Source organism: Corvus brachyrhynchos, unplaced genomic scaffold (genome assembly GCF_000691975.1).
Source record: "Corvus brachyrhynchos isolate BGI_N302 unplaced genomic scaffold, ASM69197v1 scaffold10, whole genome shotgun sequence".
NCBI lineage: Eukaryota > Metazoa > Chordata > Aves > Passeriformes > Corvidae > Corvus > Corvus brachyrhynchos.
This window is the reverse complement of record NW_008236180.1, coordinates 5,254,615-5,269,950: the sequence shown is the minus strand read 5'-3', so window position 1 is coordinate 5,269,950 and position 15,336 is coordinate 5,254,615. Positions and strand designations below refer to the sequence as shown.

General features: G+C 39.8%; 1 protein-coding gene across 1 annotated transcript in view; it reads right to left on the bottom strand.

Moving 5' to 3' along the window:
* Positions 1-15,336, bottom strand: part of DIDO1 (death inducer-obliterator 1) — a 37,669-nt gene that overhangs the window by 2,023 nt on the left and 20,310 nt on the right. The window contains 9 exon segments of the mRNA XM_017734320.1: positions 5-3,235; positions 10,194-10,389; positions 11,025-11,114; positions 12,106-12,259; positions 13,076-13,622; positions 13,765-13,900; positions 14,360-14,464; positions 14,686-14,802; positions 15,219-15,336. The exon segment at positions 15,219-15,336 is cut by the window's right edge and continues 10 nt beyond it. Of these exon segments, the coding sequence (XP_017589809.1) occupies positions 5-3,235; positions 10,194-10,389; positions 11,025-11,114; positions 12,106-12,259; positions 13,076-13,622; positions 13,765-13,900; positions 14,360-14,464; positions 14,686-14,802; positions 15,219-15,336 (4,694 nt within the window).

The window sequence follows — 15,336 nt, the reverse complement described above, 5'->3', positions numbered from 1 at the left end:
CTTTCCCTGTCGCGATCTCGATCTCTGTCTCGATCCCTTTCCTTTTCCCGGCTTCGATCCCGGTCCCTGTCTTTCTCTCTGTCACGATCCCTGTCTCTGCTTCTCGATCGCTCTCTATCACGTCTTCTGTAAGAGTCCCTCTCTCTGTTTCTTGTCCTATCTCGGTCTCTGCTTCTTTCCCAGTCCTTACCGCGCTCTGAATCCTTGTCTCTGTCTTTGTTTTGGCTCCTATCTCTATTTTTATCCCATTCCTTGTCTCTGTGTCTCTCCCAGTCCCTGTCTCTGCTCCAGTTTCTGCTACGGTCTCTTTCCCAAGGTCTGCCGTGTTCTCTATCCCTTCGTCTTTCCTCAAAGCCTCTACCTTGGCGGTTATCTACTTGTTGAGGCTCTGACTGATCTAAACCCTTGTCTTTATTTCCTCCCTCATATCTCTCTCTCTGTCTCCCTTCAAATGTCTGGCCTCTATAGTCAGGATTTTTGCCTTCTCGGAAGTCAGTTGTGGGCCACTGTCCTTCCGACTCAGGTCCTTGCCCAGACATATTGGAAAGAGATGCAGATGGTCCACCTTCCTCCCACATCTCTTTTCTGTGAGTTGGTGGATGGCTTGGGAGGTCCAGGAGTGGTCTTGGGGGTGGTTTCATACCTTGTGGTGACTGACCCTGGTAATGAAATCTAGGAGGTTCATCTTCTTCTGGAAACATTGGAGGTGTCCCTCCTCTTGGTCCTCCAAACTGATGTGGTGCTGGACCTCTCTGGTTGGAAAATCTGGGTGGTGGGCTCCCTCTCCGTTCTTCATATGGCTGTGGCAAAAGTCCCCTTGGACCAGGCATATGATTTGGAGCTGTACCTCTCTGCCCTTCAAATTGATTTGGGTGAGGCCCTCTTGGTCCCCCAAAATGACCTGGGGCTGGACCTCTTGGCCCTCCAAACTGAGGGCCTCCTCTCTGTCCTTTAAACTGACCTGGTGGAGGTCGTCTTTGACCTCCAAAAGGAAAAGGTGAAGGTCCTCTGTTTCCCATAAACTGAGGGGAATCTGGTCCTTCAAACTGTCCTGGAGGCCCCATCATTTCATCATATTGGGAATCTGAGAATTCCATTTGTTCCATGTGAGGGTCCCTATGATCTTCAAAATGAGATGGTGACATTCCTCTTGGACCACCATGATAAGAAGGGGGAGGGCCCCTATTATCACCAAAAAGAGGTGGTCCATGCTGTGCAGAAAATAAGGAAGGAATGGGACCCTTTTGACCTCCAAACCTTCCAGACTGAGGTCCTCTTTGCCCATCATTATTTGGAAAACCATGCTCTTCAGAGAACTGTGGTGCTGGCCCTCTAAAATTAGGTCCATGAGGTCCTCCAGGTGCATTGAGCATCATTGGAGGCCCCCCTTTCTGCCCAGACATAGAAAATGCTCTATTTTCCTCAAAGTGCTGTGGAGGAGGTCCACCCTCACTCTGAACTGGTATGGATTCAGTTTGTTCTACAAATTGATGAGGATTTCTTTGTTCATCATATTGCACTGATGAAAGACCCATCTCTGGTTCAAAGTGTCCAGCTGCCTTTTCTTGTGGAGGAAACATTGTATTTGAAAAGGAATCCCTTCCCATTGCTTCCTTTGACTCATTTGACCATGACACTTGATGCATATCTTGCAAAGACGGGCTGTCATTTGATGTGGAGAAATTAGGCTGAAAAGATGTACTTGGAGGTGTTGGAAGCAGCACTTTACGTGTAGGTTTGGAAGCAGAAGGATCTCCAGAAGCTGTTTGACTCAAGTTTTCCAAAGTAACTTGAATGCTGTGTTCAAATTTGCTGTTAGATGTCTCTTTCTGGGGCACTGTAGATGTCTGTTCACTTGAAACCCAATTATCAGCAGTAAAACCAGGCTGAGTAGTGGAAGTTAAAGCATTATCTTCCTTACCAAGTGAAGTCTGCAAAGCATTTGGAAAACTTTCTGGAGCAACTTCTCTTGTGGATATCTCGTTCTGTACTACCTGTGGCTTTATTCGAGAATCAGCATTGTCATTCTCTGTTGCCATTCTTCGAGCTTGTCGAGGATCTCTGTTCTGCCTTGGGTCACAGCCCTGGTTTAAAACTTGTGCTTGCTGATTTAAAGATGAAGGTAAATCTACTTTTTGTGTAGCTTGCTGGCCCTGATGGAATAATTCGGTCTTTATTAGGGAAGCTTTTGCTGGTGGAGGTGACATTAAAGCATCAGACACTGAAAAGTGAGCCATTGAAACACCAACAGCTGCTCTTTGTTGTCTGAGGGCTTCTTCTTGTTCCTCTAGCTGCCTTTTCTGTTCTTCTATTTGTTTGTTTAATTCTTCCAACATTTTTTGCTGTTCTACCAAGGAGGAGGATGCAGATAAATCAGAAACAAATGAAGCAGATGTTTCTGAAGAACTGCTTTTAGTGTCTGTATACATTTTGTTGGGTAAATCATCAACAGTAACTTTTGCTTCTTCCAAGATAGTTTCATCCTCTGGATCATAGGCCTCATCCTCTAGTTCTGCTGTAGTAGATGGCTTTTCCACACTGTATCGTTTGTCACTTTCACCAGTCTGCATTTCAAAGGCTTTCTCTGGACCATATTCTTCCTCAGGATCATAAGGTCTGTCATCCTCCTCCTCTTCTATGGCTTTGTCCTTGGACATCTGCCCAAACTGCTGCACAATGGGATCTAACAGAGGAACCGCTGACACCCCGCTATCTGCTGCAGCTTGACTTTCCTGACTGGAAGACTGAACAGTTCCAGAATCCTTGGCAAGAGGCTCAAAAGTTTTCTTTTTCCCAAAGAGGGTCTGCAGGATGTGCTCAAGAGGCGTGGCAGTTTTTGAGGATGATGAGTGTGTGGCAGTGCTGCTTGCAGGAGCGGCCGTTGAAATCGGTGGGGTCACAGTAGTTGTGGGGCCACTTTTAATGGACGACAGTATTTTTAATACTGAAGGTGTCACTGCTGAGGTGTCTGGAACGGGAAGTGGGGGTGGAGGTGGAGGAGGAGATCCAGGAGGTGTTGTACTCATGGTGGAGTCTCCTGAATAAAGTGTGTATTTTGGGGTTTTCTTCTCTTGTGAAGCTGGAGGCCCTTTAGAGAACAGTGATGGTTCACCTTCCTCATGTGCTTGAATTCTGCTTCGCTTCTCCTCTGTCTTTTCTGTCTCAGTGGCCGGACGTTTCCCTTTCTGACAGATGACCAATCCAAGGATTAAATTTGGCCGAGATGACTCAAGACCTGAAAGAGAACACAAAGATTGTATATATAAAAACCTGATTTTTAATGATGCTTTCAGTAGAAACCTATTATTTTACAAATTTTCATTAGTCCATAGGCATATGCATTTGTATTTCTTACTTTTTATATGTATCTATACATAAGTTTAAAAGTTTAAATTCCTTCCTCAATATTTTTAATAAAAGACTGCAGCATCAGGCATCACTGTTAAAGTATCTCTGCAAAAGTTCAAACCAAACAAAGTTGTTATATTTTTGTATCTTTACATTGTTTCTACTGTTCAACTACCCCCACCTCTCCTGAAAAATCAAATATTTACATTTAGTTAGCAAATATACACAGAGATACTGAAAAGTGAGAAAACCTGGGCTAAACATTGCTATTTGTGTTATAATCTGTGCTAAAAGTCCACATTGACACCAGTCTATAAATATTTTGTCTGTCTCCAAGTTCAATAAACACCCGTAAAGGCAAAAAAGATCACATCAAACAGCGTTTGGAAACAGTGTTCAAGCTGGTAATTACTCCCAGTTTGTTGTGGGTATTAGGCCTTGATACATAAGTAAAACACACGATGAGCAGAACTGCTCCTTTGTGAAGAGCTTCAGACTTGAAGGAGAAGTATATCCAGAAATGATAAGAAAATTTCAGATAAAGAGGAAAAATGCAAAGGTCTGTAGGCCTGTCTCCTGCTATTATATTTTTTTCTCTTACACACACAGTTCCGCTGGCACTTGTGGCAGATGCCTAGAATGAAGGGCAGGGACTAAATCCTTAAACAAAACATGGTGGCAAATGTAGAGAATCTTTTAACTTCTGGACTAAATGGCTTTTAAAAGGCCCACATTTGAGGGCCACTGTCCTTCTCCCATATGTGCCATTAGTTATGATTTGCATCAGCATGGAAGCAGTAATATGGAAACATAAAATAACCTGTGAAATAGAAGATAATATTGTGGAATAAAAGGTAATATTCATTGTGGATAAATGGCAAGGTGAGGGCTCTGACCTAGGTTGACCCTTTTATTCAAGATCCCATAAGCAGGAGATTTTTATATATATGTTCCTTGTTCTCATTAAATCAACTTCTCATTAAGCAACAATTTTAAATATCTAATTATTAGCACCAAAAACTTTTTGATACCAACGCAACCCCCAAACCCCACAGTAGCAGATACATTCCATTAGCAAACCACATCACACATACATTACTCTGGTGACACAACTCAGAAGTTTTACTGGGACTCCTAAATTTACCATCTAATGAGGAAACCACATCAGCTGTTTTCCTAAATTTATGTTAATGAGTAACAACTCCCCAGTTGGTGGGTGTTGACCAGTGCAGAGCATCTCACAAACAGGAGTTCACCCAGAAACTGCCAGTAGGCATTTGCTGTTCTGCTGTTGTTAAATGTTTTGGTTACCAACTTTCATGCAGAGACTTGTGATTTATGCAATTAGTCGCAATGAATTTCAAACACTGAATAACTGAAATAAACAGGTGTCAAAAATCCATCAGGCAGGATATCTAATAAACAGCAATTACTGAGAAATCAAGTTTGAATCCCTGTAAGAAACAGAGATCAAGTCACTAATTAAACAGGGTAACATTTTAATACACTTTCAAGGCAAAAAATTCTAGCAGCAAGTTAATAGCATTAGTTATAAATTACTGTGTTTAGAATTTAGTCATCATAGAATAAATCCATTAAAACTTTTCATCTCAATACTGGAATTGTACACAAATAGAAATTTTGCCTAAACCGACTTCTACACTCACTCAGTTCAGAGATCAAATACTATGCGATTCCTTCAATGAAGACACATGGCCAGAGCAGCTTTCAAAGGGCACAGCCCCATTCTATCTCAATATCCATAAATAGGTTAAGTGCCTAATTTTAGGAACAACGAAATGTTGACTGCAGTCTGCCACTATTGCTCAATGACTGTTTTAAAAGTGCTGCAAGCTGTGCTGGCAGAGTCAGTAGCTTTCAGTGCTAAATTATTTATAACAGTTATTATCCTATTATGCATTTGAAATCCACAGTCTGGTTTTATGGAGTTACTTCCTGTAACTAAAGCCATTAAGACAGGATATACTAAATACTAGTATTGAATTAACACTTGTCGTCCTTAGCCTTAAATACATTTTTTCATTAGATCAAGTTTACCATATTTATGTGTAGATTTGCCCCATCTTTTTCAGATAAAGAGGAAAAATGCAAAGGTCTGTAGGCCTGTCTCCTGCTATTATATTTTTTTCTCTTACACACACAGTTCCGCTGGCACTTGTGGCAGATGCCTAGAATGAAGGGCAGGGACTAAATCCTTAAACAAAACATGGTGGCAAATGTAGAGAATCTTTTAACTTCTGGACTAAATGGCTTTTAAAAGGCCCACATTTGAGGGCCACTGTCCTTCTCCCATATGTGCCATTAGTTATGATTTGCATCAGCATGGAAGCAGTAATATGGAAACATAAAATAACCTGTGAAATAGAAGATAATATTGTGGAATAAAAGGTAATATTCATTGTGGATAAATGGCAAGGTGAGGGCTCTGACCTAGGTTGACCCTTTTATTCAAGATCCCATAAGCAGGAGATTTTTATATATATGTTCCTTGTTCTCATTAAATCAACTTCTCATTAAGCAACAATTTTAAATATCTAATTATTAGCACCAAAAACTTTTTGATACCAACGCAACCCCCAAACCCCACAGTAGCAGATACATTCCATTAGCAAACCACATCACACATACATTACTCTGGTGACACAACTCAGAAGTTTTACTGGGACTCCTAAATTTACCATCTAATGAGGAAACCACATCAGCTGTTTTCCTAAATTTATGTTAATGAGTAACAACTCCCCAGTTGGTGGGTGTTGACCAGTGCAGAGCATCTCACAAACAGGAGTTCACCCAGAAACTGCCAGTAGGCATTTGCTGTTCTGCTGTTGTTAAATGTTTTGGTTACCAACTTTCATGCAGAGACTTGTGATTTATGCAATTAGTCGCAATGAATTTCAAACACTGAATAACTGAAATAAACAGGTGTCAAAAATCCATCAGGCAGGATATCTAATAAACAGCAATTACTGAGAAATCAAGTTTGAATCCCTGTAAGAAACAGAGATCAAGTCACTAATTAAACAGGGTAACATTTTAATACACTTTCAAGGCAAAAAATTCTAGCAGCAAGTTAATAGCATTAGTTATAAATTACTGTGTTTAGAATTTAGTCATCATAGAATAAATCCATTAAAACTTTTCATCTCAGTACTGGAATTGTACACAAATAGAAATTTTGCCTAAACCGACTTCTACACTCACTCAGTTCAGAGATCAAATACTATGCGATTCCTTCAATGAAGACACATGGCCAGAGCAGCTTTCAAAGGGCACAGCCCCATTCTATCTCAATATCCATAAATAGGTTAAGTGCCTAATTTTAGGAACAACGAAATGTTGACTGCAGTCTGCCACTATTGCTCAATGACTGTTTTAAAAGTGCTGCAAGCTGTGCTGGCAGAGTCAGTAGCTTTCAGTGCTAAATTATTTATAACAGTTATTATCCTATTATGCATTTGAAATCCACAGTCTGGTTTTATGGAGTTACTTCCTGTAACTAAAGCCATTAAGACAGGATATACTGTCGTCCTTAGCCTTAAATACATTTTTTCATTAGATCAAGTTTACCATATTTATGTGTAGATTTGCCCCATCTTTTCCTGTCATCAGCAGCTGCTAAAAGCTGACCTGCACTGTTCAAGACAACTTCATGTCTGCCCATTGCTGACAGACCCATGGGATTAGACTAAGCACACCTGTGGTGAATTTTAAACTGCAGAGACCAATACAAGATTCTATCTGTATTTTATCAATGCCATTTAAATATTTGTCCCAATTAATCATGAGAGCAATTGACAACTGTCTTTAGATTTGTGCCCCCTTAATTCAGGGCTGCAGATCACTCCCAGCACTGTGACACTGCTCCACATTCAGGCTCCGTTGCTGAGTGGAACTGGCTGGCACAGAAAATTGGGTTTGTAATGCCACATTCCTCTACTGCTGCAGCTTTTCCTAATGAAATCTGCTCAGCTGAACACATCAAACTCCATTCACAGTTCAGGTAATATTTTGGTCCATTTGTTTTTTTTAAGAGCATTCCAAACAGCATAAGGAGATTTCATGCCTTTGTACTTTATGAAAACCCACAGTCCCTATCAAAAACTACCAAAGACATACCAGCATTTGTGGAATCTTTGCTGATATACGTCTTGTTTTATTAAAATTCAGCTAGGTAAGATAGTTGTTACATTCCCATCACCACTAAATCCCTCAATAAATCACTTTCTATTAGTAATTAAATCTGATTATACTACTTTTTACAACTGGAAGTGGTAAGTGTGTATGTGAAACAGAGAAGTGAATTCACATACCGTAAACCACTGCAAAAGGACAGTGCAGAAGAGCCCATGACACATAAAATCTGGTAATATATATCTGAGTTAATGAAATATAAATCAGGATAACCCTCCATTTTCCTGTTTTTAAGCCGCCCACGTCACAGTTTTCTGCAGATCTTCTAGGTACTAGCGCAGTCCTCAGTTGTGTTCCAAATCCAATCCATCAGAAAACAGGAGAAATTCCTAATCCGTACGTGCCTGATGGAACTGGCTGATACAGCTGGAATATCTTCTAACTAGGATTTCTGGAGTGGCAGGGTTTGATTGTCCTCTCCCTCCTCCCCCCTCAGCTCATATCTATCTAAATATGATAGACCATCTAAAGGCAATGCTTTTCCAGGCCTTGCTAGACTCTACTGGAAGGCACACAATTAAATTTAAGGAGACAATGACCACGTTCCACAAAATATTTTTATTGATTGGTAAAGAAAGAAAACACAGTCAATTCCATCAGATGGCATTAAAAAGTGTGGATTACATGTTGTGGTTTTCATACATACACAAAACAAGAGGAACAGCTTACCTGATTCCTTTCACCTGCTTTTAAAACACAACACAACGTAGCACAGCTGTGAGATCAAGGCTGCCACAGGAGTTTCCAACAAGTGTTAATTGATGGCAGAACTCTTAAGTGAATCTTCTGTGAAACTGTTCCATCTCATGGCCTGCCTGCCCTTGGAACCTTGTTTCTGCTAACCTTTATCTACTTGGCCTAGAACTATTTATGTCAATTTGAAAACCTGACTTACAAAATTTGCCTCCACAAACACCTTCAGATGAGAGCTGAATTTGTTCTGAGCAACTCCTTCTAGTTTTGAAATACTTTTGCACTTGAAACTCAGAAAAACCAGTCTGACATTACAAAGATCTCTCATTAATAGTAGAGTTTGGCTACATTTGCCAACCTTCAATCTAAGCTAAAGAGTTTAATTTGAAATGAGACCCATAATGGAGAAGTAAAAGAGGAGTAAAACAGAAAGCTGGTATTTCCACAGGAATGAAGGAGGCAAAAATTAGGTAAACTGAGTTATTTATCAGACCAGCAGACATTTACAGCAGATTCAATGGCCAATCCCATCCTTGTGCTACTGCCCAAAAAGGATGGCATTTCTTTAGTTCTGCCTGGAAAAACAAGTCCATGAGTTAAGACTTTGCCTACATCCCTGTGCTAAGGTGTTCTGTATTTGGTGTTTTGACTTCTTGGCTATGAAATAGCAGTAAGCTTTTGCCTACCTTTCAAAAATTCAGCAAGTAACAGACTATGAAGTGCTGACATTCAACAATTCTAGTTATACTGTAATTTAGACAGCAATAATGCCTTTTTACTGCCTAAAAACAATCACCTACTCTGTGCACTGTTCAAAGGACAGATAAAAGAGGTTTGAAGTGTATGAGAAAAATCTTGTCTGGGGATGCAGAGCAAGCACCCTTGGCCATCTCATGGAGGAAGGGACAGCACTTAACTTATGATGTTCCACCTGCTGAAAACCTGTCCCAGCCACTGTTGCTCCTGAGAATGCTTTATTGAGTTTAGTGCTACACTTGTATCTGAGGAGTAGAGCTCAGTCAGCTTCCCAGAAAGGTGAACTCCTTGTTGGTTGTTCCATACCTACCACGTAGTGCCAGCCATGGCCGTGACAACGGAGTTCTGCCTTCACTGCCACCTGCAGCTCTTCAGCTTCTCAAGCTGGTATTTACTATAAAACCTAGACCCTTGTTTGGAAACTAAGCATATGCGTCTCCTTATCCTTAGATGAAGATGACTTCAAATTTTGTAGAGGGGTGTTTCATGGTTGAATTCATTCTCAGTTCTTCTGTCACCATGTTCAACATGGGGCAAACTCACCAAACACTATTACAGGTAATTTTATCTAAAGATAGAAGATTCTAACCGTAAGGAATGGGTCCCTTTCTCCCCAAAGAACTGATTTTCTGAAGTCAGTGATTGGACTAGAGTTTGACCCAAGTAGAACAGAACATTTCGAACACCTCGTGCCCCACACTGCATGTGCAGATTAACTCAGCGTGGACAGTGACAATCCAGTGGAACCACCAGAAATGTTACCTGTGTCGTCACTCTGACTTCTTGGCTCCTCTGTGGGATAAGTTTCCTGCTTGAATTAAGTGATGGTGAATGGCTTGTAAGGGTCTAGGGTTTGTGAATTTAGGAGTTGCTGATAATAGGGTGGGAGCTTTTTGTGGTTTTGTTTGGGTGTTTTAAATATAGTGGCTGTTTCACATCCTTGGTTTTACAGGTAAACTCATTCTCCTAAGACATAAGAGCATCTTGTTGGAAAGACTAAAGTTTGGACAATTTTATCTTAGCAGAATTGGATTTCCAGCTCTTCCCTAATTACGTACTTTAAAACTGGTTTTTATATAAAAAAATTTAACTAATGATTACATTAAATATTCAACAATTTGTCTCAGATTGCCTTTTGTCTTGTGATTTTACCTAGCATTGAACCTCCCCTGTTTTGTGCTTACCTGGTCCCTCAAAGGGCAAGAGTTTGGAAGGAATTGGGTCCTTAGAACTCAGGGGGATCAGGTAGAGATCCTTGACATGTCTGTTGTTATTAGCTACAACACCAAAACGACCACGACTGCTAAAATAGGAGTAGAGAGAGATATAGGCAACTTCTTCTTCTTCTGTTGCAGGATGGAAACGAATCAAACACAATTCCTGGAATACAAAAGCAAAGTGGAAAAATTCAACCTGAAACATACCAACAAATGAAATGGTAAAGGGCAGATTCCAGGGGTAAAAATAAACCATATATTTGTCACTCCAACTATGCCTTCAGGGCAACACTCTAGATTTAAGAGACTACTGCTGTTCAATTTGCAACATTAAAATAGAATTTGGTTTGTCGTTTTCAGAAACACAAATTACTTGTGTATCTTACATCAAACTGAACAGCTTGAGGCTCAAATGAAAAAGAAATGGAAAATTCTTAGTTTCATGTTTATCTCTATACTGTGTATCATTTTTTCACTTCTGAAGTGGTTTTAATACAAAAATATATTAAATACATTAAATGATAACTTCCTTTTCTTTAAAATTTGAATTTCAATCTTAAATATTTCAGTTAGTAAATAGTATGAAGATTTAACTACTGTGCAGGAAAGAGATCAAGATTTACAGCTCAATAAACACATTACTAAAATAAATCAAAAATTTCAAAGAAGTGGTTTAGATAGTTTTCCATGTGTGATCCATGTCAGTATTTGCTGTTTACTACTCTATATTATAAAAAGCTTTCATTTTACATTGCTGTCTATTTCTTCTGGGTTTTGCAAAGGATTTTAAGTGAATACCTTAGAAAGTGAAGATTTGAGTTTGCCAACATAATCCCAGACTGTCTTCGGTGAGATCCTCCCACCAATATGAATTGTGTCAGGTAAATCCTAAACAAGAAGTATTACATGGTAGTGTGAGAAAAACCAAAAACAAAAACCAAAAAAGGCAGTGCAGGTTGTCCCATCCCAGTAGCCCAGTGGATAATTAAATTTTAGTAAACTTTTGTACATATGTTTTTAATTCAGCCATGCTGTTCCTAAATTTGGAGGTGTTTAATTATGGCATGTGACCCAAAGGCCAAGAGGATACATGGAACAGATACACACCCCCAAACATGGAGAGCAGCAACACATCAAACAGTTCTGTATGCCCATTACTGGCATTTAGAGGGGAACTATAATATGTAACATACATATTGGCTTTTACAGGAAAGCTGCTACCTGAAACACAGCTTTTCTCCACATTTTCAGTGACCCCAAGTCACTTGAATTCTGGTGACCTTCCTGTCACAAGGACAGTGAAACTCATTTCAGCAAAAGCAGTACTCAGAAGAACAAGCAACCCTACTAAGTCCTAAACCACACATTTGTGTTTGAAAATTCCTAAGTCATCTAAAATGCCCTTGAGAAGAAAAAAGAGAAAGAAAAGCCTTTCTACTGTCTCATTATTTGAATGTACACCCTCTCAGAACAATATCATCCAACTGGTTTTACTTGAAAATTAGTAAAAAGGATGATACTTTTCATAAATAGCTGAACAAAATTTTCTAACATTACATCAGTGACCCATCTAGTCTGAGAAGAGAACAAGGCACACACTTAAAAACACTGACTCTAAAACAAGGAACCTGATGTAAAGCCATTATTCCATGTCAGATCCTAACATATGTATAAACACATTAAAAGACATTAGAATTCTTCACAGATTTGTGGGGAATTTTTAAAAGGCTGAGTTTTTTTCTTGAGCTACTTTTCCTATTACTACATGGATGTCTTTTACCACTGCTCCAGTTCTAATGTAACTCTATAAACACACAGTGCCCCCAGCCTCTCCAGCAGCAGGAACTGCAGCACAGACCCATTCCAAACACACACACACCTCACTAAGATAATCAAAGCACCCGGAGACTGGATACGCTTTAGTGACAAATTTGGCCACACTTTGCATGTTAATAAATCCTTTCCAAATGGTGTTGAGACGAGAGAGAAAGAGGGAAGTGTCACTGTCCTGAGGTGAGCGAGGCTCTGCAACACTGCAAAACAAATCCAAACAGAAAGGTTACAGCATGCAAATGAGGATGGGCCCTTTATTTTAAATTTTCTTCCCTCCTCCTATTGATTCAATACTTTCTTTTTAATAAGTAACAAAATTTTTACTAAAGGCTTTAATGTTTTCCATTAACTTGGAATTAGTTAAAAAAGCGAGAAGCAACAGAAAATAAACTTGCAGCTGCAGACAGGCAAAGAGATGCTAAAAGGTATGACTTTTATAAAACCAGTTACAGATTTCTCACTAATTAAGTCAACAATATCCCTCTGAAAGAGATTATGAAGTAAAAAAACTTGCTATGAATAAAATTATTTTAACTGCAATTGCAAGAGGATATACTCAGCAGTATTTATTTTTACTATTGTGTATACTCAGAATGTGAAAGAAAGCCATTTCCTTTCAACTTGATCATCTGGTTACTTTTAATTTGTATTTAGACATAACAGTATTTTAATACAGGATGAAAATCTGGAAATGCCTTTAAGCAATCTCTCCCATGCACTGTCTTTCTAGATATTAATGTATATGCGGACTTCTAAGTCTGCATGACATCTTTAAGTTCTATTTCTCTGCTGGAACACTGGAGAATCTTTGCTGTCAACATACACTGATGCTCTGAAAACTTTATCAGCTAGAGAAGCCAAATGAGGAGAGACAGCATTTTAAAAATGTGAATCAGGCTCCCTGAACTATAAACCTCAACAAGCCTTTTAGTTGAGGGAAAAGGAACAGGACATGGGACACATGGGAGTCTGCAGAGAGCCACAGGAGGGATGTGGCAGCTGCTGAGGATACGCACTTGATGTTGGGCGACTGATGAACCGCCAGGTATCTGGGATCTGGTGAGGAAGACGGTTTGGTTAGGATTGATTTGGGGACAGTCATAACTGGTTTGGAAGTTTCCTGTTTGGTTTCCCCCGTTGAGACTTTTTCAGCTGCGGGCCCAGGACGCGGGGCCGGGGTCACGATCCCAGAGGAGCTGCTCATGGCTGTCCTGGGGTCTCTGCCAGAAACCGTTACGGTTGTGACAACGGGGCCAGCACAGGAGGCAGTGAAAGCAGAGACCTCTTCAGGTACTGCAGAGTCTGTGCTGTTCTGGCTCTGGCTTGTAGGAACATATGTTCTTTCTGTGGTTGGCTGTGGAACTGTTTCTGCTGCTGGTTCAACATCAATTTCCATTGCATCGTCAGCAACGGGCTCTTTGTCAGGCTCTGCTGCCGGGGCTGCTGCAGGACTTTCATACTTGGCCTGGACTTCTGGCTTTGATTTTGACTCCACCTTCTTAGCAGAAGCTCCTGACTTCACCTTCTTAGCTGGTATCTCATCTTCTGACGCTGAAATCTGACCTGTAGATTTATATCAAGCACTTTTTGATTAGTATTTAACAGTAGTTTGGAGAAAGTATTTCAAAAAAACCAAATAAACAAACAATACTCTTAAGCAACAGTTATTTTACTTTGCCCAAGGCCAGCATTGTAAATAAAATACCTGTACAGATTTTGCAGTTCAGGTCAAAAAGATGGGCTCGATGCTGACTTGTTGTATCCTTCAACATGCTGCTGAAAACGTCTAGAGAAGGAGCACTGTTCAAATTGGGTGCAGTTCGGGTTGACTCCTGCTGTTCCTAAAAGTCAACAAGCATAAAAAATATAACAGTTGATCATTAACTTTAACAATAAAAAAATACTTTGAAAACTGTTAATTCACTTCAGTTCTTTAAAAGAATACATAAAAGGCCTTGCTTAAAGCCTATCATATTAAATGGAGTTATCACATGATATGTGCCCTCATTTCACGCCATAGTGCTCTCAAGTAGAGCTAATGTTCAGAAATAAAAAATTTCTCTGTAAATTGACATCAACAGCTGAAAAATACACAGCATCTTTGAAGTGCCTGCAAAATACACCTATCACTGGCTGTTGCAGTCCTTCACACTTGAAGGATGCTCATAGCACATCCAGTGAGCAATGATATCACCAGAGTTCAGAGAAACAATCTGCACTTCTGGTGACAAATTTGAAGCCCTACATGCCATTTCTCCCCCTCCACATCCTTATGCTGAAGGAACATCCCCAGTACTCACATCAGAGTCAGACACTGGTGGCGAATCCTCCATATTGACAGCAGGCACATGTTCCCGTTTTACAGCCGTTTTCTTGATTTCGTGAGATTTGCTTCTTGACTCCATCTGAGAGAAACAAAACAGTGGTGGTAAAAGCTCCATATATTTCTTTTACTCCGTACTTTGCTATCATTTGGTATGTGGTAGAGAAAAAGTGTATTGAAACTGAGCGTTATTAGTATATTGTTAGGAAGAAACTGGTGCATTAACGTATAATGGGTGGTAAAGGTTGGCAAACTTGCTCTTAATTTCTACTTTAGGACATAGGAAAAAATTATGTTACTTACTGCCTTAGCTGGTTTCTCTTTCCACACAGACAGCTCTTTAGATAAAAGTTCTTCTGGCTTCATTCTCACTAGTTTTGACAGGGAGATTTCCTCACGAAGGACACGATGGAAAAGTCCCTGAAAACAGAAGAGACTTTTGCCATGCTGAAGAGAACTTGCTTAGGTAACTGACAAGGTTACAGTGCTGGGCAGGCAAAACCGACTCCAGTTTCTTAATTTTCTATTAAAAATATCACCTACTTATAAGTAAACTTGGAAAGGTGCAGCGATCAGAAAACAGGGATGAAATAAACCCCGAGTATAAATATATCACCAAGTGCTCAAACTGAATAAATACCAACCATCAACTAAAGTAGGCTTTGAAGTCCTACTTAGATAAAAATATTATTAAAAGTGTTCGAATGGCTTTATAATAATATTTTATAGTATAATTCCTAAGTCTCTGTTTCAAAACTCTTAATGTTGAGGGTAGAGTCTGACATACAATTAAAGCCCAAAAGCACTTTCTGTGTAAGTTTAAGAAAATCCCAAACCTGATTTTTGGGGTCCTTGAGATTGAACATGATGCTACGGTATTTGCTCTTGTATCTGTTGTCCGTCACTTGGAACAAATTAAACATTTCCTTCTCGATGTTGAGTGCCACTTTCCCT